Source organism: Plectrocnemia conspersa, unplaced genomic scaffold (genome assembly GCF_051122295.1).
Source record: "Plectrocnemia conspersa isolate PC_06_02 unplaced genomic scaffold, ASM5112229v1 ptg000001l, whole genome shotgun sequence".
NCBI lineage: Eukaryota > Metazoa > Arthropoda > Insecta > Trichoptera > Polycentropodidae > Plectrocnemia > Plectrocnemia conspersa.
Window position 1 is genome coordinate 3,940,157 of NW_028277165.1, and position 26,423 is coordinate 3,966,579.

Sequence of the window (26,423 nt, forward strand, 5' to 3'; positions counted from 1 at the left end):
AAAAATATATCTCACACAATTTTTAAGATGACAAAATTCTTCTGTTATTCTTCTATTTTCCAAAACCCATTTAGAGATTAAGTGGGTAGTAAGAGCGGTGTATCGAAAAGGGATAGGAAATATTTAGCAATCCGATAGTGCTATTTCACAATATAAGTTTCGTTTCAGCATCCTCAAACATTTGCCGTTTAACAAAAAAAAAAACCGGGAGTATATGCTTAAAAAACACACGGTATAATCGGGGGACGATCGTACACAGAAAACGGCATTTAAAAAAAATAACAGCATAATAATAAGTAATGAAAATATATCCGAGATCCGGGTTATGAATTTGGCCGGGTATTTTATGCCCTACTCCAGACCTCACATCCGTATGTAACTACTAGCCTTATGATGATTTTATATATACTAAGCATTTTAAGCACCTGTTTATTAATCAGGATCAGATGTATTATACACATATATGTATGGAATGCCCTGTATCCAGCTAATTTGCATCTTTCAATTTCTTTTGCCATTTTATTTTAAGAATTTAGATATTTAACGTTGAAATTAATTCCAATAAATATTTATAAATACAATATATTTATCATTGCTCGATTTGTAGCAAAATACATATCTCAAAACACTACGCAAAATTATTATAATCACATTTCTGACAAACTAATTTTCCGATATTTTGTGGTTGAAAAATCTGCAAGACGACGACTCAAGATGAGGATTTGGTTGCGCCAAATCTGACGACCCAACTGAAAAGGTCGTTTTCTCTCCAATCTGTTTCACCATACAATTACCAAAAGTAAGGGAGGGGGCAAACATAGACAAGTCAATAGTGACTTTTTCAATATTTCGATTTCATTGAACGACATGCATTTTTATGGCCAAATTCAAGGAAGGGGGGTAAATTCCCTCACCTGCCCCCCAAAATTATCGAGTGCAATCGATACCCACATATCGACGTGTATTTATCCGGCTTGGTATTATTATAAAATTAACTTAACAGCCAGAAGTGAATCATTCATTAAATGACATGCATTTTTCTGAACATTCATTAAATGACATGCTTTTCCCTCTACTTCCCCTAAACGCCGTCCCTGTTTAGAATCAACGTCAAAAGCAATAAAATCATGCCATCGCTGTCGTAGTGGAAACGCTCGGTTATCTAACTTTCATCTTAAAACTTTTTATAACAATATTACGACTTACAGTAAGTCAAAATGGAATGAAGCATATCTAAGCCGAATTTTGACCAATAGGAAAGAACAAAAAAAAATTATCCCTTTTCAGAAGTCAAAAATCCATATCAAAAGCAATAAAATCGTGTCGGCACAACAATTCTGAAACTCACATAATGGGATGTTTTTTAACCCCTCCAGCGATTTTTGTTTTACCTCTTCCACAGTGCCAAAACATTTTCCTTTCATGTGCCCTTTGCGTCTAGTGAACAAAAAATGTCACAAGAAGCCAGGTCAGGTGAGTAGGCCGAGTGAATAATTGGTGTCATTCCATTTTTGCTCAAAAACTGCCTCACATACAACTCGGTGTGAGCCGATGCGTTGTCATGATGGAAGAACCAATCTCGAAGTTATATTTTCACTAGTGAAATCTGTAAGGTACTGGAAAGTACCGGAATTTTACCATTGGTTAATATGTTATAGTATATATAAATGTAATCAAATTTCAATACAAACTACTTTATATTTAAAAAAATACTCTATTAATCAAATAAAACAACAATTTGCAAAAAAAGTTTTATGTATTTTTCCTTGAATTTTACTATACTTACTGATAATTTTTTTTAATATTGTATAACTTTACCAATTGTAAACAATGGAAATGGTTATGAACCAGTATTGTGATATTAATGTGTCTGTATGCTATTTACATTTTTGAAATAAATTTATATAAAAAAATAACGCAATTGAATTAAAAAATTAAAGATCTCTTTTTAAAAAAAAATTATCTACCCAGTTATAGACGTAAAATTCCATGAATTCACTATATGGCAAAATATTGTTCAAATTAAAATATAATAATAATAATACCAAAAAAAATATTTTATTAAAACTTATTTTTAATTACTATAGTTCATATTATAGCAAGTTTTAAAACATTTTTTTAAGTCATTGTAGATCATTTGACATGTATAAGTATATAACTAAATAAAATTACATCTATACATATATTTAAATTATATATTTTTAAAATTGTTTATATACTCAAGTTAAGTTTAAATCAACATCAAACATATGTTTATAATTTTTTTCTTTTTATAAAACAAGTGGATAAAATCATATAATCACATAAAAATAAATATAATATGTATATATGAACAAACGGAATAATAATCGCAATTATAAATATATACAACCTACGATTCATATTATATTTAATTAATTCACATTTTATCTACGAAGAAAATACATTTAGTTAGTACATATTATAAACTATCTTTTAGATATAATTAGCACTTTTTTTAAACATGATTCCAAAACATTGGCATAATTTTTTTTAGTCGATTCTTGTATAAATTATAACAAAAAAAAACACTTATGTTTCATAAAATGTAAATAAAAACATTAACGCACCAAGTATTCCTCAGTCAATGGTATTTTTATATATATATATATATATATTTTTTATTGTGCTTTCTCTATGAAAACTTAAAATGATAAATTTAATACATACTAAACAGATATATTTTAATGTGCGAATTTCATATTTTTACCCTATTAAAACAGCACAGTCGAGAATAATATTTATTTACATTAACGGCGTTGCATTCATTGAAGCTTTGGAAGTGCCGCTCACATGAAATTATTTAATTTACTTTTACTAGTAAAATAATATAGCTGGGAAATATTAGCAACCAACGGTAGGCACACCGACTATGATTTACACATATATGTCTAAATTGTATAATATTCAGCTACATGTATAGGTTCTAAATTAAAAAATAATGTAAATGCAGGGAACACTGACTAAATAAATATTTGATTAAACAAACCTTAGTTACAAAGCTTGGATTATAATACTAAAAATAGTCTATAAAACATATCGTTACTCTGAATGACGATGATGAGATTCAAAATATGAGACTCAACTTCATTACAAACAATAATTATAAATCATTGGAACACTCGCTGCAGGAATGATGATTCATATAATTAGATATACCCACATGAAATACCAACATTGCAATACACTCCAAGTATAAAATAGTCTAATAATAAAATCCAAGTCAGTCACGTTAATGGCTTTTGCGAATTTTTTTAATGAGTATCTTCTTCGTCTCCTAATATATCGTTTTTGATCTCGTAGATTGGCATCTCGACCTCTTGGCCAAAATCAAGATGCTGTTCAGACGCCGAATACTCTCTGGCTCCTGTATGCAATAAAAAAGAAAATCATTGAAATGGATCATATATTATACAGTTATATTTTCACTGGTATAAATATAATTTTACTAACTAAGCTAAAGATGTATCAGACAATTGATTAATAATTTCACCGGTCAATATTAGTGAAACTGTATTTTTTTGCTCCGTGAATGTTTTGATTAATTAAATTATAGATTGCTCTTAACTGTCATTGAGACTTGCAGTATGCAGCTTGACACAATTAAGCTGGGTTTGGTTTGAACACCAAATGAACATTTCGCAACTGATAAATTGAGCTACAATGATAGTTTAGCACAGCATATAATTTCACTAGCGCCTTTAAGTTAATTATATTTTTGCTAGTAAAAATATACTCAGATATATTTTCACTGAAACGCCAGTGAAAATATTACTTCACTGGTAATACACATTTACTGTAACATATGTCTACTAAAAATCTATGAAAAAAAGTAGTATAAAGCAACCGTATTTTATATAAACAGACAATTCAGATTTGAATTTAAATTAAAAGCTATTTTACTTTCAGATAGTTATCAATACTTTAAGCTTTTACAAAAACAAGATCACATTTATTCTTTTTCAGGTTAAAAATAATTAAAATAAAACACTTTTAGTTAAAACAAAAAAAAAGTATAAACGAGTTATAACTTGCAGTTCTCCTTAATAATTAATTCATATAAGAAACTCAATCGATTAAGTATTAAATTAAGATATAAAACTCACGTTTCCAGTTCTCCAACAAACGTGTATAAATTTCTACCCTGTCAGGCCTCTTCAGTTCATTATTGACGTGTATTAATCCTATATAGTCGTACTCGAGTCCAGAATATTCGTCTCCGAATGATTTCAAACTAATTGATATAGAACGAAAGTAAAGTTCTTCGGCCGATGTGAACTTCTTCATGTGATAATTGTAAAGTGACGCCAGGTGACCCAGAGACAGTCCAACTTCATAGTCGTCGTCTCCCAAGATCTTCTTCTTGATGTTGATAGCGCGGAGCTGCATCGATTCCGCTTCCTGTAATTTTAAGTTATATTTTTAACGAACGTTCTTTATGTATTAATATAAAGATAAAATGAGCATACCTGAAATCGTTTCATGCTTTGATAAAGCCTCCCCAAGTTGCCGTAATGCTTAGCAGTCTGGACGTTCATTTCACCAAACGCATGCAATGACAAAGATAAGGCACTCTTGTGCAGCAGTTCAGATTCTTTCAGTAAATCTGTTCATGAAATAAGATTTATATAAGAAACGCTTAGCAAATATAAAAAAATGTATATAACGGTGAATTCTATCAATCAAACTGAATGACAAGTTGATAGAAAAAACTCATATCATGACACATATTTTTAATTTTTCGATTGACTGTGTCTCAATTATTGACATATTTTTATTTACTCTTTTTTTAGATGTATTGACATTTTGAACTGACATTATATAAATTATTTACAAAGACGATTTATTGACATTTTGTAAATATAAACAATTTAAATATGCATTTTTCGCTCTATAGATTGTTTAAATATACGTACGTACTTTCATTGTCAATTGTGTAAATAAAGTCAAATGTACATACATAGATATGCAAATGCTGATAGAATTATTTAAAACCTCGTAAAGGTTAACAACACAGTTCTGTGATACACTTTCTCGTTAAGGTCAATTTTGTGTTCTTTCAATTATAATCAATTATTAAGAATGCATTACCTCCGAAGGTTTGGCCGGGCGGACTATCCAATGCTATTTCTTCGAGAATCAAGGCTTTCACTCTCCTGGTCGTTGCTAACATTAAGTGGTCTGAAGGTAATAGGGCCTGTAACAACATAGAACTTAATTACAAAATGCTATAGTAATTTACTGAAAAATGAAGTTGAATAATAATGAAAAATCTCAAGCCGTTTACAATCTAATCACATATGAATTTTGTATCTCTTTTTCAACCTATTCTAGACCATGTATTAGAACTGGTCTGATCAATGTTGTATTCATGTATAATTTTATGTTACAGTGAATGTGTATTATATACAGTAAACCCCCCCTATAGCGAAGTTTCCTACAACGTATGCGGCAGTCCCTCCTATAGCGTTCCCCAATATAGTTTCAGTGAAATCATATCCGAATACATTTCCACCGGTAGATACATATTTCTACTAGCGAAAATATATTTTAACTGATAAGCGCTAGTGAGATTATAAGCTGCTCTAAAATATTTATGAATTCAATTTATCAGTTGCGAAACTTCCACTGTTCAAAGTTCTAAAACTAATTGTAGTTTTTAGACTTTCATTGGCTTAGCTCGTTTTGGTTAGGTTTGGTTTAAATTAGTGATGGGACGATTTATCGGAATCGGAAATATTAGAACTTTTTTGGGTATCACAATTGGAGAATTTTTGACCTAATTTCCGATTCTAAAAACAATTCTTTGGATTTTTTCGGTTGAAAGGCGAAACTAGAGATAATGTTTTTACATTAAAATTTAGGAATTTTAGGACTGAAATATGAATTGCTAAGTAGTACCTTTTGGGGTATTAAAATGGGAGATGGCACAAAATAGGTTGAGAAACTCTGGTTTAAACTTTTACACCAGTTTTTTTTAATAAACATTATATCCTACTATATTTTATAAGCTTTTGTTTGGATTATTCTACTAAATGTTAATGCACATTTTTCTTATTAAGTTTAGATGAAAAAAAAATATTTTTTGTCTTGCATATATTCATCTAAATTCATTATTTTTAATTAAAATTGCAAAAATAATAAATTTTATATTGTAATTTTATATGTAATTTTGGAATCGTCCTATCAATATTGTAGTATTTTGTCGAACAATGTGACGATACAATTCTGTGCATTTCTGATCATCTGTTTGTGATCAAATACAGTTTTACCGATACTGAGCAGTGAAATTATATTAATTATCATTTTTTTGATACATTTTAAATGACTGAATTAGTGAAATTATATTTTTACTAGTGAAAATATGAATTCACTGGAAATACATCATCACTGTATTAAATTCACTGGTAGTAATATAAATGTACTGGTAATTTTGTAATCGTCCCATCACTATTTTGAATATTGTAGTATTTTGTTGAATAATGAGATGTTACGATTCTGTGAATTATAAATCAATTGAGTAAATTATAAATCAATTGTTCGATACATTTTAAATGGCCGAATTATTGAAATTATACTTTTACTAGTGAAAATATTAATTCACTGGTAATACATCATCACTGTATAAATTCACTGGTAATAATATAAATTCAATTCAAATAATATAATTAATAATTTTAATATATATTATAATTAATAATTAATAATTTTTGAATCGTCCCATCACTATTTTAAGTATTGTAGTATTTTGTCGAACAATGTGACATTACAATTCTGCGAATTTCTGATCATGTGTTTGTGAAAAAAATACAGTTTTACCGATACTGAGCAGTGAAATTATAAATCAATCGTTTGATACATTTTAAATGACTGAATTAGTGAAATTATATTTTACTAGTGAAAATATAAATTCACTGTAACATACACGAAACTATTGACGCTCTCAAAAATATTATTGTTTATTTTTAGGTTTGCAGGGTCTAACCAAAAAATATCATTATACAAGAGTGTCCTTTTTCTACTTATTTACCGGAGGAGCTCTTCTTGTACACTCAATTTGTTAAAAATTAAATTACTGACATTTACAAGGTTAAGTCAAATGAAAACCTTAAGTGTAATAAAAATTATTTGGCAAAAGAATGACTGAAGATAGCAGTATAAATTAGGATTGCAACACTGGTTGCTATATTTGCAATAATGCACCAAAGTGAAGTAGTACATTTTGAGTACCCGTTGAAATTAATCAACGAATGAAAGTTAAGTATGGTGAATCAAAGTTAGAAAATGGTGCGAGTTCTACAACGTATTTTTCATTTTTTTTAGCCAAGAACACTGTTACTATTAAGGCATATATGCAGACTTTTTCAAGAATCATCATTGATTTGTAATCCTATTTTTGTCGCTGTTGACAATGATGTCAATATCATCTGCATATGCCAATAATGCATCTACTTCATTATTTTGTTAATCTCGGATAACCTTGAAGAGTTCAGAACTCCAAACAACGAAAAAAGTAGATTGCCACATCTGTATACAAAGATAACTTTCAGATGATTTCTATACCTCAACGGACTACTGCTTTTCAATAAAGCCAAAAAAATATTCTATTAAAATTAAACAATATTCCACGTGTTTTGCTTTTAAATCCTTCAAATTAATTAGTCTAGTCACAACAGATAACTAATATATTTACGATCAAGTTTAAATCATATCACAAGTTAAATGTCAACAAAGTCACACTATCACACAAGGCTAACAATAAACGTATTGTTTACGACTTGTAAACATGCTCACCTCCATGATTCTTATGGCGCAATTGATGTGTTCGCGGGCTTTGTAGAAGCGTCCCGACGAATACTCGTGCACGTACAGTGCATACGACAGATCCTCGTGAGCGATCGCCAGTTGGATGTTTTTTCTGCAGTAGACATGATTGAAAATTCCTAAAGCCTCCTGCCGTTGGGACGATCATTAGACAATATTCGATTAAAGCGTACCTCATGTATATATTTATCTAACTCACCTCATACACGGTAACACTATTCAATATACTATCTACGTTTAAGAAGTAAAAGCCGTAGTCTAACAGTGTAAACGCATATTTCGGATGAAAGTGTCCATAGCAAGAACGAGCCCGCACAACGGCTTGCTGTATTAATATCTCCGCCCAAGAGAACTTCCTCATCATGATGCAGGCTTTCCCGCATAAGCGAAGGACGTCAATGGCGATCCTGAATGAGACAAATTAAAACTGAGCTCTGACAAGATGAAAAAGATATTTAAACGTACGTGTTCGGCGTCTCCGGCTGAAGCAGCTCCAGGGCTTTCATGCTCCACCTGTACGTATCGCTATAATTGCTCCTCAGGAAATACAATAGAGCAAACTCTTTAAACAACCTTAGCACTAAATTATTTAACTCAAATCTTAAAATATCATGAGCCTTCCCGTTGCACAACACAAAGTTTGACTTGTTATCTTCGGGTGGAGGGATTTCAATGAGGACTTCGGGCTTTGCGAGTCCAAGCGCATTTAATTCGCTATCGGTCAGTGTCTCTTTGAGCAACTTCAAAGACAACTTGTAAGTTTCGGCCGCTTCATTGAAATACCTATACGAAGATTGAGCATGAAGTAATCTGCAACGATCATATAATATCTGTATTATATAACATCCTACGGTGAATAAATTTGCAAATATATTTAGGTATACCTGTGGCAACATTCTAAAGTGAGTCTAATGTAATATACATTTTTTGTCGCTTTTTCGCAAAGCCTCTTACATGCGCTCACCGTTGTTATGGCATTGGTGTACCACCCGGCATCGTTAAAAAAACCACCTCAAAAAAATGATATAGATACAATGTTTTTAAAATAAAGCTAAAAAATATTTAAATTTTTACCTAATCGCAATCCATGATTGATTAAATCATCCGGATCTAACATCTTGTCTTCGACCAGCTGGCATCTTTTAATGTACTGAGTTGATAACATTCCCGAAATATTGATATTCTGGTCTGCGATCGCCTAAAAAGTAACAATGTCGGCGTTATAATACAATATTTAAAAATAAATCAATCCACTCAGTCAAATCATACTTGAAAATATCGGATTACGTTGAAAAGATTGTGGTTAGCTTTCAGGATCCTAAGAAATACGTCCAAGTCGCATAGATCTGAGAGTAAAGTTTTGTTTTCATTGTACATCTGAAATAAACATATTTATATAATTAATTTACAATCAATTATCATCAAATATGATTGACTCCAATCATAACAAAGATGTCGATAAGCATAGTGATATTATTCAATCTTTGGACCATTGCAAATCATAACATCACTATGCAAACTACTTATCGTTGCTGATTTAGTAATATATGTATGTATGTATATACCATTGTAATATTAATGCATTATTTAGAAATACGAAAATAGATTTTAAGTCATATCATTTTCGATATTATGTTTAATACTTTGGTTGTCGAAATACTTTGATACATTTTTAATCGGGTGTATGAGTATTTGCTTTAGGGGCAATTATAATTATTTGAATTATGCAACATTTACGCTTAGCAACAAAGGTTTAAAGCACCTTACAGATGCTCGGAAAAGACATTAACATTTTATGGACAATTACTTATACCTCAAATAATAGGCAACCTAATGAAGTCAACTCAGTTGAATAGAAACTTGTCATAGAAGTCATAATATTTTGTTGTAACTAACAACAATAGCTGACAAAAGATTAAGACAACTTAATATGTTTATGGCATTAACGACACATTGATTCTTTTTCAGGCTAAAAATTTCAATATTGATTGACAATATAGAATAGACGCGATGCTTTCACGACAACAGTCGAGGAACAAATAACAAGTGACGTTCTTACTCGAAATAACGCTAAATAGCAATCTAAATATATTTGAGTTCTAACTTCAACAATAAAATATTGTTTAAAATAAAAATAAGTTGTAATGGTTTTATTCTAAGCTGACAATTAAATATAAATATTATATTATATTAAATTTTTACTTATCGTCCGTATGTACACAATAAAGCAATTATTGAATATAAAAAGTTATATACGAATACTGCTACAAAAAAAAAAACGTATATTTCCATTGTTGTTTTTTTATATTTTTTTATTTTTAATCACGAATTATATAATATACATGTATTTATAAAATTAACAAGTAATCTTGAGAGCCAATGATGCAGTGTTCAAAAGAATTTAAAAATTAGTAATCTTCTGTAAACAAGTGGTTTGTAAGTTGAATATTTTAGAAACACAGCTTTTAATACTCGTGCAAAAATGTTCAGACTTTTACAATTAATTCAAGCCTGTCAATATTTCATACTGGTTCTTCGGTATAGCTTGGACAATGAATCTAATTATTAACCCGAAAGAGCTTCGTTCAAGACCAATATAGTTTCGGCAGTTTTGTTCATCAATACCGTCAGACCACTTTTGCCACTTTTCGATCCTTCAAAATACGTTCATCTGTGGTTTCTCAGATTTCATTCGGCCATAGACAGCAACACTAAAAAAAATGAATCGAGGAGTTTTGTCAGACGAGAATTAGACAAAGCTTTGAGAAATCACTATAAAATTTAATTCAAATATATGATGTTTTACAATTTTATTTTACATTTAATCTTTAGTTGTATATTTGTATTTGTTACGTAATAGTTAAAATATACAACCATTAAAAATAATTTAAATGTTTATTGCTTGTACATATTTATATTTGTTTATTGCTTGTACACGACATATGAGGCAAACTACATCAAATTTAAAGGGGAATTAAAAACGAAAAAACTGGAAAAACAAACCCAACATATTAAACGCCAACAACATTATGAATATTTTTCAAACTAAAAATTTAACTGCGGTTCGAGCAACTCTTTGTGTTAAGGTCATATGGTTCCACAAGAACGCCGTGTTATATAAATCCGTGTTATACGAGGTTTGCAGTTCATACAGAATTAGGGTTTGCGTTTCAAGAAAAAATCTAAATTAGTTAATACCCTTTATTTCTTAAATAAACAATCAAAAAAATATACATTTTCATATTTATCGAAAATATTTTCATATTTTCATAGGATCATTTTCTATAAAAAAAATGTTCTAATTTATTAGCGAATCCCGAGCCGTTATTTATTGTTTTTAATGTGAAACATTTAGCTACTTCGCTGCAACTGTTTTCTAAGTCATTAATTATGGTAGTTTCATCTAACATTTATTCTTCTAATTTTTTTTGTTAAACGTACGATCTTCCAATATTTCTCCGATATCTTGAATATCCATATCATGAAATCCTTTTCCACTAATACCATCCACGACTAATGTTAATTATTGTTTGGTATTCATATTCTATTTGTGGTACAACATTTTCTCCAGGGACTACTTTTGGCCACAGCTTTTTCCAGCAAGAATTTAAAGTCGATTGATATATTTTTTTAATGGATGCAGAGACCATATCGATACAATTTCGAATAGAATTTTTTTTCAAGCTTGTGTAACTGTTAAATTCTCATCTTGTCGTAGCGCGATCCATATGCGTATAAGTCAAACATGTTAATTAATTTTTAATTGTTTTTTTTTTTTGAAACTGTGTTATATGTAATTGACATGTTTCTGATTTGATTTCTATTAGACAGTATTTTATCTGGGTTTTTTTACAACTTTTTATATTTGAACAATGCAAATATATTAGCACTATTTTTATTTTCGGAAACTTCTTATTTTTAAAAATCTGGTCACTATATATGTACATACCTATTTTTAACAATTCAAATTGACAGGTTTATACTCGTAAATCTAGTTTTAAATTTGCGAACAGACGTTTTCTAGAATAATGCTAATCAAATCAAAAAATCGAACGCGCATAACCGATTCACACTTGAATTTTTTTTACAAATTGTAGCAACAAATTTAAACTTAAATGTTAAAAAAAAATAGTTCTGTGAGAGAAGTGCACTCTTCACATTAATGTTTTTTTTATATAATATTTAAAATATATTGAAAATTAATTCTAATAATTTTTTTATTGCAATCCATATTTCTATTTTTGATTATGTTCATAGTTATCACATATGTAAATTTGTACGTTTTTTTAGGTACCAACTTGGTTTGGATATGGAATTTTTCTATACCGAACCGCCAATCATTTCAAAGTTTTGATCTGGCCCGGTTCTCTAAAAATTTAGGGACCTCTGGTACAGAGCGTCTGCCAAAGAGTTAGTTTTGAGCTAAATTATAAATCAAATGTAGGGTATGTTGACACAGGTGTAATAATTGTTGACGTATAATTTTTTTATTAAAAAAATTGTTTTAATGTTTTTTAGTTTAGTTTGTACATTTGTATTTTTTTTTCTGAAATGAATCAACTGTCAACTTCTAAAAAACAAGAATAGAGGATGATAATTGTGAGAGTGACAACAAATTTAAAGACAATAGTAATTTGATTACAGATTAGATAAGTGTATTTGAAATCGAAAGTGAAGACGAAGAAGCACAAGATCCATAGACTTTACAAATGCCATAGCCATAATGATAAATTTTATAGCAAATGAATCAAATGATCTCTTTTTCTACATGAGAAAAAATAAACCTAATAAGCCTGTAGAAAAGGATTTTCACAATGTATGACAAATTAATGATGATTCTGCTAAAAATACATTTCAATAGAAACACAAATAAAACTACATGTTAGCAATTAAACATATAGGGAAAAGTGAACAGCTTGACGTTTGGTTATTGTCACCGAAACACTGAGAAATAATAGAAAATTAAATGCAGTAGATGTAATAAACAAATATATTAAGATTGTTATACAGAGATGGAAGTGGAAGCATCGCAAAGATGTACACTATTTCATCAAAATTTTATGATGGCAAAATGGCTAATATAAGAAATTAGGAATTCATATAAAGACGTAAAAATATAATTTTACTATCACTGCATATTTTTGCAATAACACAAAAATACACCTTTCAAAATGAAACTAATAATAATAAAAATATTATCTTTTTCTGTAGCAGCAACATTAAATAAAGTCACAATATAATGTGTATGAATTTTTTGCGCAAATACGCGTGTACATATATGAATAAATTGTTCACACAAAAGGCACCGTAAAAACGGGTGGCCTACGAGCGTGAAAAAATGGTAATTTATCGTAGACATGTCGACGACCTCGGTCAATGACAACTTGGCGGCGGCAGTGAAACTGAAAAGACGAGCTCACCGTAGTGTAAATGTCGAGGAGCACCGTATCGGGCAGCGCTTGCAGCAGCTTGTGCATAGGACGAAAGCGCACCACTGCCGAGAGACACATCTCGTAGAGGGTGTCGCGCCCCCCAGCAGCCTGCGGCTGCTCCGCTATACACACGACCATCTCAACCGATCGACGCTAACATCACACTGACAACTACTGTCATCCGACACGATCGCCACCCTATCTACCTAACCTAACGACGACCGATTTCGGCCATTAACTTTTATTTTATTATTCATCGATCGCAGTCAAATGTTAATTTATTCGTGCTAATATTATTTCCCTTTTGGTGGGTAAAATTATAAACTAAATCAGAAAAATCTAGCAACGCTACCGTTATTGATTAAAATTACTAATAAAATATTTCAAAATTAAATTCAATATACAATTAATAATAAAAAAAATCTTCACATAACATTATAATAATTATCAGTACAACCATCTTCCGATTGTCTTTGCCTTTGGGCCTTTTCACCTTTTAAAACAAAATTGCTGAATTTCTTAATGCTTAAATTTCAGTGTGTTGTCATTTATTTTCATCTATTTTGCAGCCTTTTTCAATAACTTACCGTTGAAACCTGACTAATGACCTCAATATTGTCTGCATACTATAACAACTGATACAAACTCATTTCATATTCACGCACTAATTTTGCATACATTTATCCAACTCTAGGTTAAAAAAAAAACACAAAAAGAGCAACCAATGTTATTTAAGGATATTATTAGAAGCTAAAAAAAAGATCCAGGATCTCTTTGGATCGGATCTGATATTAGCTTTTGTTTTACATGTCATTAAATAGTTATCCCAATCAATGTTTGCTCTTATGTATGTTTTAATGTCACGCTCCTGTCATACCAGTGTGGGAAAAAAATATAAACTCATTTCAAGGGACAGGGACTCTCGGAGGTGGTTAGCAGAAGTAGTGTTGACATCCCTCGCGAAGTTGCCTAAGTCATTTGAAAGATAATGCAAGCTAACGAGAGTCCAATCACACACTCGGAGAATATACTAAATAAACACTTAAAAATAAACAGTGCTACGGGGGGTACGGCTCGATCTTTTGGACGTAAAAAACCCAGGAGCTCACCCGATGGGATGGACTCATAGGGCTCCAATATCAAAGAACTTGTGAGAGTGTTTTATTCCTTCTAGGACAGGCATGGCGTTGGAATTTAAACTGAAGTATTATTGCACTAGGGGTTGTGTAAGTACATGCAATGGTTTTGAACGGATGAAAAGTAATCTTAGCTCTGTGGGGTTTAACTTTGAAGAGGTTGTATGTGTATATGTCACTTAATATATATTCATGTACTTGGACAGTGTGCTACCTATAACTAAATTACTCTTTCCTATATTGTTACAATTGCCATACAAACTGTACTTACCTATAATCAGTTTGTATAATATTGCAGTCTAAAGCAGTTTTTAGCTGTAATTATAATTTATAGTTTTTAAAATAATGGTAACATTTTAACTGATTTCCAGAGTTTGATTTTGTTCTGTTGTCTTACTATTTACCTAATATCAGTTAATTGTGCTCACACGATTGTAACGCATTGGACTATCATCTTATCATGTTGCAAGTTGCAACAAAAGATTTACAATAAATATATTTAAAGAGCTCCAAAGGCATAAATCCCGAGCCTATAGTCGTTTCTGCTTTTATATTTTTCGTTGATTTAACATAGAGAAAATACAAAATAGTATTAAGATATGAAATTGTTTTACTAATTTATATTTTTAATTTCAGAGTAATTTATTGTAAAAATATGGCTGCTTATTATTACTTATTAGGTTAATATAAATTTTAAAAAAATATGCTATTACTGCAAATTACTTGATTTTTCTTACCTTGTTATTTTTATACGTTTATGTTTTAAAAATAATTTTAATTTGTTATAAAATATCCATTATTATTAACCAACGATCGAACTAATTATCTATTTTTTCTGCCATGCTCGATAATTCATTAGAATTAGACCAAACATTTGTTTGTGGCATTTTAACGTCTGCTGTCAATTTGACGCCGATTTACAATGGCATTTATTAAAACCGGTATTATATTTTTTTCTGACCTTAATTTACAATTTCAATGAATATTTTTAATGTTCAGTTAATATCACATCTCCATAAAATTAATTTATGTTAAAAACACGAACGAAACCTATTTTATTTTAATTATTGACATAAATTTTGGGTAAAAATTTAAAGGTCCTTTCGAAATTTTTGTTCATTTTGTAATCTTGGACAAAGAAGGACATTAGGAACTTACTTGAAATCTTAAACTTTATCTTTGCAGAAACTGATGACAGTAAAACATTTGCTTCCATTGACACAGTTCTATGTAAAGCCGAGGTAATTAAACGTAATATATAGCGCTTATTTACGCATTTGATTTTAAATGGTGTTTTCTTTTTAAGTTCTTTGAATATAATAGCAACGAAGACACATACGAAGATATTGTAAATGATACGCTTGAAATAGGTAAGATATTTATACAGCATATTGTTACCCTTAACATATTTAAAATATTGCTTATTGTATGATTTCAGAAACGCATGATGTTAAAGATATACTTAAGGCAAATACTATCGGCGTGGATGTTTTATCTCAACAAATTTACGACCTCCCTAAAGTAATCGTCGAGTAGATTTTAATTTATATATATATTTCAATATTTAATAATCATCTAATGAATAAAATTTAAATTTCAGAAAGCAGAGAGAGAAAAATGTTCTAGTGTTCATCGTATGTATGATGATTCTTACAAAGATGGAAACGCATTAAAAATTGCAAGGGATGGTCGTGATTTTAAGTGTGAGATCTGTGGAAAAGGATTTAGAAAACAATTCCTTCTCACACAACATATGCAGATCCATAGCGACGTTCGTGACTTTAAGTGTGAAAAATGTAGAAAAGATTTCAGGAAAAAATCCCATCTCTCACAACATATGCAAACTCATAGCGATGCACGTGACTTTGAATGTGAAAAATGTGGAAAAACATTAAAATATAAATTCTCACTTACATTGCATATGAAAACTCATAGTGATGTACGTGACTTTGAATGTGAAAAATGTGGAAAAACATTCATAACTAACGATGTTTTTTCAAAACATTTAAAAACTCATAGTGATGTCCGTGATTTTGAATGCGAAACATGTGGAAGAGCATTCAAATTAAAATCCCATCTTTCAAAACATAAGCTAATTCATAGCAAAGCACTTAAATCTATTAGCCAACTTTTATACCATACGAATTCTTATAGTACTTTTGAGTGTGATATATGTGGAAAAACATTCAAATATAAAACCTCACTTGCACGGCATTTAAAAACGCATAGCGATGTTTGTGATTTTAAATGTGATAAATGTGAAAAAGCATTCAAATGTAAAATAAATCTTTCAAAACATATGCGATCTCATAGCAATGTTCGTGACTTTGAGTGTGAAAAATGTGGAAAAACGTTCAAATATAAATTCTCACTTACATTGCATATGAAAACTCATAGTGATGTACGTGACTTTGAATGTGAAAAATGTGGAAAAAAATTCATAACTAACTATGTTTTTACAAAACATTTAAAAACTCATAGTGATGTCCGTGATTTTGAATGCGAAACATGTGGAAGAACATTCAAATATAAAACCTCACTTGCACGGCATTTAAAAACTGATAGTGATGTTCGTGACTTTAAATGCTCAAAATGTGGAAAGGCATTCAAATCTGAAAGCAATCTTTCACATCATATGCTTTCTCATAGTGAATCTTATGATTTTAATTGTGGAAAATGCGGAAAGGCATTCAAATATAAAAACTCACTTACGCGGCATATAAAAACGCATAGCGATATTTGTGATTTTAAATGTGATAAATGTGAAAAAGCATTCAAATATAAAACAATTCTTTCAAAACATATGCAATCTCATACCAATGCTCGTGACTTTGAGTGTGAAAAATGTGGAAAAGCGTTCAAATATAAATACTCACTCACAGGACATATGAAAACCCATAGTGATATTCGTGACTTTAAATGTGAAAAATGTGGAAAAACATTCATAACTAAAGGTGTTCTTTCGAAACATATGAAAATTCATAGCAATGCACTTGAATCTAAAGGCGAATTTTCAGACCATATTAATTCTCATAGTATTTTTAAATGTGATATATGTGGTAAAATATTCAAATATAAAGACAGACTTTCTAGGCATATGAAAACTCATAGCAATGTGATTTTTAATGTGAATTTTTTTTAATCACCTTAATTTTCGTTTTCACAATTAAAATCGAGGTGGTTTATTGTATTAAAAAACTCCAATAACGAGAAAAATGTACCTCATATTGTTATATATAAACAAAAATAATAAATATTAGAAAAAAATAAAAAATACCTTTCATTTGCGAAGATAGAAGTACTGTGATACCTCGATTTACGCGGTATATATTTTTATATTTTTAAACTTCAATTTTATTTTATTTTTATTATAAAAGTTTTCACCTCTTTACTTATTGGCGTTATTTTTTTTTTAACAAAGCAGTGATTTATTATTTTTTTAATGTTTACAGGATCTATGTTTAGAACAAGTTAAGAGGGGTTTCGTGTTATAAAAAACTGCTAAAATAAATTTTTAGTTTTAATTATGAAATATTATGATCTCATTATGTTTTTACTGTAAGATTTTTAACGGAGAATCGATATTTTAATTTTTAAATAGCTGCCATTTTGAAACAAGATGGTGAATGAAGACGAGATTTTACAAGATCATTTTTAGAACAAGTTTTATGTTGATGTGGTAGTTATCCTCCAATAGTGACAGTTCTAAATCTATTTACTAGACAAAAAGTAATAAAACATAGTTATTACAAATTAATTTATTTCACTTTGGTCGTTCACACGAGCTACGCTGTTATGTAGCAATAATAAAAAATATAACAAAAATCTAATAACATACTTACAATAATAATCTCAGCTCATACATACATGTTTCTACTTTTTAGATATCTGCAAAACATTTTAAATACTTTGTGCAGTTAAATTATAACGATACAAAAATACATGAGTTATGCAAATATATCTACAAAGGCACTGAACAGTTTGATAGTTGTGATAAAAAAATACAAAAACATTTCTCAAAAGTGAGCACGTTAAAAAATAAGCACATATAGCTATTTTTATATCTTATGTCATTAGAGAATAAAATATTTTTGAACTTTAAAACGTTACATATTTGATAATATTATGTTAAAAATACTTGCAAAAAATACTTATGCATAGTAAATGCAACAATTTATATTTAAAATGTACATATGTATATTTATATAAAATATGAGAATTTATTAGCATTGAAAAGCTTAGATATTAATAATAAATGTTTCTGGTTCTTGTGATTTTTAAAGTGGCACAAAATATTGGGTTTATAAAAAATAAAAATTAATAATCCAAAAGATTTCAGAATCACTTTTTAAAAGATATTTGAAGAAATTGTTTAAAACGATCACATTGATATAATATTATACAATCTCACTTCAGGAATACAGTTAAAAAATTTAATCGCCTCGTTTTAAATATCCTAAAAAGTGAAAGTCATCGAGATTATTATATCAAATTCCACATTGAGAGTAAATTTCAAATTTTGTAAGGAAATAATTCCGAAAACTTTTAGCTCTTTTTATATATAGTAAAACAATGCAGCATATTATATGTATTTACCAAAAGAAGTCTCTCCTATCAACTATTATAATAAATTCCTGTTAAATGGGATAAGTATTATTTAATCATAAGCAATACACTTAAATAATAAAACGTGATTGTCGATATATCTATTTAGAATACAAATACTAATTTCCGTAACATAAGTGTTTTAAAGAATAAAAACATCACATTTAATTCAAGTGACCATTTTAATATTACATATATGGAAAGGTCCCTAAAAATTTGTAAAGAATGGCCACTTTAATTAGGTATAATTTAAAAAATAAAATTGTTATAAGAGTGGTACCGTTCAAGTCGAAATTAAAAATTTTCATCTCTTTTACTTGTACTCGATTATAAGTAATGATTATATTTTTTTACATATTATATAAATACGCACTATTTGTTTTTAGCGCAAGAATATTTTCCGAGTTATGCATTTAGTTAAAATATACAAAATCAAATATACGTACATGTTTGTAAATATATATAATATAGTATATTAGAACAATTATATATAAGATTATCATTGAAATAATACTTGTTTGGCTAAAATATTGGGAGATTACAGTCTATACAAATTATCACTTATACCAAATAAATGCAGACAATAAATGGAAGATATATTTTTATTCTTATCGCCAAGGTTTACGACTGACGAGCTCACCCGCCACCGCCGTACTTCTTCTGGGTCTATCACTTAATCCGGTCTTGATATGATCGGTATGATCTGAAATATAAAAATAAAATAATATAATAAAAGTGAATTTAAAAACACTTAAGTACCTAATAAAAATTTACTTTTTAAATTATATACCATAGTGCGATCTTGTCATATGGAGAGGAAAAGGATGCTGGATGAATTTTGTCGGGCGGCCACTGAATACTCCCGTGTGACTCCTTGACATTCGGTCCCTAAAATCACACAAGATAATACAACATAAAGTATAATGTTCGATAACAACGTTCTTGTCATGCTCACATTTTTCTCTTTAACACTTTTTGAGTGGTAGACGAAAGCTGCCGCATTGATGGACCTGAAGAAGAACTTCTGTGTGTCAGTATTATCCTACGTTCTCTATCTTGCGCTATGATACTCATGCGCTCGGCTGGAGAATATGTTATGAAGGTGTCGTGCAAAGTGTAACATGCAGCAGTTATCTGAAAATTTATATTATTAAATAAATTTATGATAGTGATCATTCGCTAGAACTTCGCTTTGTTTTGATTATGAAAAGGATAGCACAGATTTAAAAATTTGATTATATAATTCTGATGGATGGGAGCTTGAGATACAGAGTAGAATCAATGACAAAAATTTGGAAATGTGCAGACTACATAATATCTTCTAGGAAAAAGAGAAAGGGATGACTCATCAATGGAAATTTCAATGAGTACTATAACATTGTAATCATTGTTTCATTGTTACCGCACAAAAATATTTTTCACAAGATGTTTGCATTTGACATAAAAGGGCTCGTATTTTTCGCGTCAAAATTTTAATACGGTTGTGGTCAGAATTTATATTACATGAGTCAGAATTTATATTAAAAGGTCAGAATTATATTGAATGGTTAGAATTTAAATCGGACTGGTCAGAATTTATATTAAATAATAACAATTATTTTGACAGATGGTCAAAATCAATTTTTTTAGTCAGTATTTATTAGTTTATTGGTCAGTATTCTTAAAGAATAGCCCGTATTTATATTATATGATCTGTATTTTAACCTCAAAGTCAGATTGTCAGCATAATAATACAGGGTCATTATCAAGGTGTTGGTTGGGCTCGCAACATAGACAGTTATCAACACAAGTTAAGCGTGCTCTATGCCGCCGCTCTGTCGTTATTACGTTTCTCATTTTAAATACTTTTGCGTCTTACATACAATTAAATAGATTCGTTGAGTTATTCATGGGGTGTTCACTGTTTTGATAAACGCTCGCTCGCACTTAAACAATTTAAGTGCGAGTGAGATATTTATTATAAATGTTATATTCTTTTTTAATTCACATGATCGTCCTATGTTTTAATTCTGATCATTCTATATTTTTATTCTGACCGTATGCTATTTTTATTCTAATAATTTAATATTTATTCTGACCCTGAATAAAATAATTATGACCATTTATTATTTCAATTCTGATCATCCTATAGTTTTATTCTGACCGAATGCTATTTTTATTCTAACTATTTGATATTTATTCTGACCCTGAATAATTTAATTGTGACGAGGCTGTTAATAAAACTCTAAAACCTGTTGAATCAATCGTCTGTGAAGATCGACATCAGCACCTTGTATTCCACCTTCGTCTCGATGAAGTTGCAAAGCGCACAACAGAGTATCTCGTATAGTTTGTACTACACTTTCAACCTTATCTGTGTGCATTAATCTCCTAGTGAGATATCCTTTAGCATAAGCGACAATAATCGTAGCGGCATCAATCTGAAACAGGAGCAAATTAAAAATAATACATACACAAATAATTCTTAACAATTCCACATACTTCTTTTTGAGTGATTTTTCTAAAAATGTTCGTTTGTTGAATACGCCTATCCACAGGTCTGTGAATGTCCATCAGATTCAAAGATAGAGCGTTTCTATCAAAATACGGTACAGGCTCAGCCTCTCTGATGTTGATAGACGATAACGATATGGATTGATTCGGCGACTTTGTCATCTTCGAGCTGTCATCTAAAGAGGCCGAGAAGTCTCTGAACGGCTGCGAAGCAAAGTTCTTCTGTATTCTTGTAATTTTATCGAACGCGCTCTTCAGCTTAGAAACACTATCCATTTCATTCATGTTGTATTCGGATACAAACGAGTCTGTGATGGAAGTGTCCCTGACTGACGACGTGTCGGATGTAAAATTAGTTTTTATGTCGTCTAGAGTGTTACTTGTCCTTCCTGTCATGACGTCTTCAATTTCATCTTCGTACTGGTTAGTTATCAATCTATTACCATTATTATTTACATTGTATTTTTTCGATGTTTCTTTCAAGTTGCAATTACTATCAACATTTAAGGGTTCACCGATCCTCTTAGGAGTTGAACGTACATTTTGATTATTTAGCAAAGAGCGCGATTTATGTAATACTTTTGCACTCATCGATAAATACTTTTCAGTATCGAAATCAATTTCATTACCATTATCTATAGCTTTGGGAGTACGTACTTCTGAAATCGAATTACTTTTATTATTCACATTTGAAAGCCCTTCTTTAATAGATTTATTTTCGGTACACATTGCCTCGAACTGAGCCAACAATAATTTCTGTTGATTCTCAAATGTATTTTTTAATGAGAGTTGCTCTTCTTCTTGCTTTTTTTTTAATTCGTTCAATTGCTTTTCGTGCTCTTCTTGTATTCTCTTTAAAATTTGATTGAAGTAATCGCTAGCTTCCGTTTTATCTGATCGAGGCTCAGCTTTCAATGATTTATCACTTCTCTCTATAATGTGCAAACTGTTATCGACAGTTTTATCAGTTTCAGCTTTATTTATAATGGAAGACTTATTTTCAAGATGAGCCAACGTCTCGTTGCTGCTGTTTTTGATGTTTTCTTTAGTTGAAAGAGTAGCTTCAGAGTTTTCATTCATGGATATTGAATTTATATCGGATCCGATGGATGACCACGTTTCTTTGGGGGTTGCCTCCCAACTCTTTTGCTTGGAAGAATTACACAAATAGCTGGTGCTCGTCGATTCCGACATAGAAATTGAATGAAGATCGACGCCCGAAGCTAAAGATTGCTCTTCGAGATGAGCTAGAAGCAACGGACTAGGATACTCGAGCGTGTACGAATTTTGTCTGAAGATCTTAGGAGGCGAAGCTAATCCGGAAGATATATTATTAAGCGAACCGGTAATATTCTTAGAAGGAGATAATGTAATTTTATTTTTAGTCGATAAAATGTTTCTTTGTACTTTTTTCTGTTCCGAATTAGACTTCTTTAATAAAGACGTGCCTTTTATACAAAGCATATTATCTTTCTTACTAGAAATGCTCTTCTTCTTTACAGATTTAACTGGCATAGACATTTTAGCATTATGTTTAGACTTTGATAAATCTACTTTCGATACATCTTTCCGAACACTTTTCGGCTTATCGATTATGCTACACTTAGACATATTAAAAGTCTTGACAATTTGTACATCATAATTTTCAGTTTCTTTCTTAGGTGTGCTTTTAAGCATCGGTTTTTGAAATTTATCCTCTGTTTTATTGCTGTTAGTTATTTTTTCGGGCGATATAACCTCGATTTTTTTATTTGTACTCTGCGAATTTGAAGATTTATCATTATCTATAACCGTTACTTGCGAATTCATACTTTCAAACTCATTATTCTCGAAATGATCAAACTTTGGTTGTGCGTCGTAATAAGGCCTATCAAACTGTTGTGATGATAGATCGTGTTTTTGGTCACTTTTATAAGAAATGTTTGATATGTTAGTTCCGTCGCCCCATTCTTCAGAATCGCTTGGTATAATATTCGAGTTTATAGTAGTCTCGTCCATAGAGAATTTGTAATCAAACATCTTACGTTCGACTGCCATTGCCATTTGCTTGTAATGCAGCATCTCTTGGCGATATTCTTCAGTCATCTGATTAATATAAAACATATTAAATAAATATAATAAAATGTTATATATATCGTAATAATAAATAGAAATGTATTACTAATGGCGGTAAGATTGGAACGCCATTTATTTTAATGCAAGATATATATGGAGCATATTTTGAAATGGTATATTCATCGTAAGAGTCCCCCATTGTTAGTAGCTGGTGCGATAACTGACTGGAACCATGTAAATCTGAAAGCAAGGATACAGAGATTTATAGAAGTTAATTAAGCTCAAATCATCCATGAAATTCATAGCATTGTTCACTGAAACCACACCTTCATGTCATAAATACTATAACACAGAAACTAGACTTCATTCTAATAGTTTTCTGAATATATAATACTTGATAATTATTTTATATTTTTAGATAAGTCACACAATACGTTTCGGTAAATAAATATTAATACTAACATATATAGCAGCAACAAGTATTATTTTAAACATTATCTGCTGATTAATGATAACATATCAATTGTTTTAGATTGATAAAACCAGGGCTATGGAGTCATTTAAAAATTTTCGACAATCGTGACGCATTGGGATAACCTGTTTGGTTACGATGGTCTTAATTTATTTACATTAAATAAAACGATACATTAATATAAACAAAAATAACAAATTTAATAATTATACTCGCAAGGGAAAAGACTTATTTCATTGGTTTTATTGCTTTTGATGTGAATTTTTGACTTCTGGGAAGTGATAATTGTTTTTACGCCTTCCTATTGACCAAAAATCGGTTTGAATATACTTTGACCAACACTCTTATAGCAAAAGTTCGTAGTAATATCAGTAAAATAGCCATCATATTTTTAAAATATAGTTTAATATCAAAGTGCAAACAAACTATGAAGCAATATGCGAGAAGCGACATCTATCTGTACTTCTTCTTAAGCTTATTTTCCCCTGAGAGAAATATTTTGGACTTTAATAAAAATTCTAAAACTATAATTACTGTTAGAACTTTCATTAGGTTAGGTTTGGGTTTGAACAGAAAATAAACGTTTCGCAACTGTCAAATAGTTTCATAGACATTTAAGAGCGACATATAATTTTACTAGCGCCTATCAGTTAAATTATATTTTTGCTAGTAGAAACTGGTGAAAATGATTTAGCCTTAACTAGTGAAAATATAACTTCACTGAAAAATACACATTCACTATAACATATATCGCATGGGAATAAATAATGATAAGAACGTAAATGTATATATTACTTCGTATAACACTTGCCAGATAAATCATATATTAACTGATAAAAATATATATCTCCAGTGAAAATGTATTCCAATATAATTTTACTGAAATGACATATATTAAAAAATATTTTCGATTTTTTTTAAAAATGTAGCGAAAGATTGTATTTTTAATATATCGATGGCTAAGAAAAACATAAAAACCATTTATATGGGAAATAACCATAATAATTAGCTTACTTTTTTAATATTTTAATCGATAGAAAAGCTATCAGATGCCGCCGCTATGGTGGCATGTTCGTTTTTCCGTTGCACTCGGAAGTTTACTTCATATGCAATACTTCAGTGGCATAATTAACATTATTTATTGTTTTAAATCATTCTTTTGTATTTTATAGAAACATATATTATTCGTATTAATCAATAACAAAAATGAATAATTACTGTAGTAATGAAAGTGTTCATATTTCAAAGAATAGTGTTTATTTTATCGAAGACATTCATGATGATGATGTTCATTCATTTCGGTTTGCTTATTTTTATTTTGAATTGGAACACAGCACCTGCTACTGTAGCTGTAATAAACATGTGAATTAATGTGATCTCGCTTTCGAGAACATTTTTCGTGCCAGTTTGAAATATTGATTGATCAAGTTTACAAGTCTCTGTGTTCTAAGCCGTTTTTAAGAAAATCTTTTTAACCCAAAAGATGTCGAATAAACATTACAAAAATAATAGCTTTGAAAATAATGAATTTACTTTTGCCATGTACAATAATAGTCCATATTTATTTTCAACTTTTTAGGAATTTACGAATGAGCGAAGAAAAAAATATTTATTTTTTACACTAAAATATCAAGTTTTAAGGCCTAGGGAAATTTATATGTAATTTTTGTATAACATATTACAAAAAGAATGATTAAAATAACATCAAAAATACGAAGAATTTTTTTTTTAAATTACATTTAAATTTCGCAAAATTACTTTTAAATGGTTTGCAGACTGTATGGCGAAGTTTTCCGATCGCAAAAGGTTCAGTAATAAAATATTCATCAAGTCGATCATTTTTAATATAGATTTACCAATATATTATAAGAGAAAACTATAAGAATCACAATACAATATTAATATAAAATTAATTATTTTCTATGAATTTCTGTTGATTCTTCGCACACAATTATCTCAAGATCGAGTGTCTTGCGATTATATACATATTACATTCGCTTCAAAAATCAACATATGACACATGGTATTTAACTTGTATCGTTGACAATAATAATGAAATTAGTACATCAAAAATTACTCACCAAAGTCGATGGACACCTCACGAACTGCTAAAATACACTAAATCATGGCCTCTTAAGCTTATTAGCGAAAACATCGTCGTGGGTGTCGGTTAATTCGCTGTCAGTTTGACAACTCGAACGTAACCATGACAGTTGCGGGCGTCTCCCCTCGATTTACGATCGTCGTTCACAAGTCAAATTTAAAAATCACATTTTATCTAAACAAATCACTAAAAATATTATCTAAGGTTTATAAACAAAATTAAAGACGAAAACGATAAATTAAAAGTTGACTCTTGCCGCCGGAAAAGTTTCATTGTATGTAAAA

General features: G+C 29.9%; 3 protein-coding genes across 4 annotated transcripts; 1 reads left to right on the top strand and 2 right to left on the bottom strand.

Annotated features, from left to right (window-relative positions):
• Positions 1–2,372: 2,372 nt before the first annotated feature.
• On the bottom strand, positions 2,373–13,440 carry Pat1 (Protein interacting with APP tail-1). The gene is made up of 11 exons (XM_088187740.1): positions 13,263–13,440; positions 9,112–9,219; positions 8,917–9,040; positions 8,727–8,853; positions 8,308–8,652; positions 8,042–8,249; positions 7,813–7,971; positions 5,110–5,215; positions 4,488–4,624; positions 4,125–4,419; positions 2,373–3,385 (listed from the first exon to the last, which is right to left on the bottom strand). Exons 1-11 carry the CDS (start codon positions 13,410–13,412, stop codon positions 3,273–3,275), a joined length of 1,872 nt encoding a protein of 623 aa, XP_088043866.1. The 5' UTR covers positions 13,413–13,440; the 3' UTR covers positions 2,373–3,272.
• A 1,820-nt stretch (positions 13,441–15,260) lies between these two features.
• On the top strand, positions 15,261–17,684 carry LOC148238481 (uncharacterized). Its single transcript, XM_088183772.1, has 5 exons — positions 15,261–15,351; positions 15,596–15,651; positions 15,717–15,780; positions 15,849–15,931; positions 16,011–17,684. The coding sequence occupies exons 1-5, from the start codon at positions 15,333–15,335 to the stop codon at positions 17,550–17,552; spliced, it is 1,764 nt and encodes a 587-aa protein (XP_088039898.1). The 5' UTR covers positions 15,261–15,332; the 3' UTR covers positions 17,553–17,684.
• Positions 17,685–18,153: 469 nt separating this feature from the next.
• On the bottom strand, positions 18,154–26,231 carry Cp110 (Centriolar coiled coil protein 110kDa). Of its 2 annotated transcripts, none has more exons than XM_088183752.1 (7): positions 26,117–26,231; positions 23,670–23,803; positions 21,497–23,593; positions 21,247–21,435; positions 19,971–20,149; positions 19,806–19,903; positions 18,154–19,718 (listed from the first exon to the last, which is right to left on the bottom strand). In XM_088183752.1, the coding sequence occupies exons 2-7, from the start codon at positions 23,760–23,762 to the stop codon at positions 19,624–19,626; spliced, it is 2,751 nt and encodes a 916-aa protein (XP_088039878.1). In that variant the 5' UTR covers positions 23,763–23,803; positions 26,117–26,231; the 3' UTR covers positions 18,154–19,623. The 2 variants fall into 2 exon arrangements, with proteins under 2 accessions (XP_088039878.1, XP_088039886.1); XM_088183760.1 differs by having other exon boundaries at positions 19,790–19,903.
• Between the last annotated feature and the right edge of the window lie 192 nt (positions 26,232–26,423).

Excerpts from the sequence above, each read along its gene's own strand:
- LOC148238481 (XM_088183772.1), top strand. Across the intron at positions 15,652-15,716 it reads CAGTTCTATGTAAAGCCGAG|TTCTTTGAATATAATAGCAA; the intron begins GTAATTAAACGT and ends TTTCTTTTTAAG. Across the intron at positions 15,781-15,848 it reads AAATGATACGCTTGAAATAG|AAACGCATGATGTTAAAGAT; the intron begins GTAAGATATTTA and ends GTATGATTTCAG.
- Pat1 (XM_088187740.1), bottom strand. The coding sequence starts at position 13,412 with ATGGTCGTGTGTATAGCGGAGCAGCCGCAGGCTGCTGGGGGGCGCGAC. Across the intron at positions 9,041-9,111 it reads ACGTAATCCGATATTTTCAA|GCGATCGCAGACCAGAATAT; the intron begins GTATGATTTGAC and ends GTTACTTTTTAG. Across the intron at positions 8,854-8,916 it reads CAATCATGGATTGCGATTAG|GTGGTTTTTTTAACGATGCC; the intron begins GTAAAAATTTAA and ends CATTTTTTTGAG.
- Cp110 (XM_088183752.1), bottom strand. The coding sequence starts at position 23,762 with ATGGGGGACTCTTACGATGAATATACCATTTCAAAATATGCTCCATAT. Across the intron at positions 23,594-23,669 it reads TTCCAATCTTACCGCCATTA|ATGACTGAAGAATATCGCCA; the intron begins GTAATACATTTC and ends TATATTAATCAG. Across the intron at positions 21,436-21,496 it reads GAAAAATCACTCAAAAAGAA|ATTGATGCCGCTACGATTAT; the intron begins GTATGTGGAATT and ends CTCCTGTTTCAG.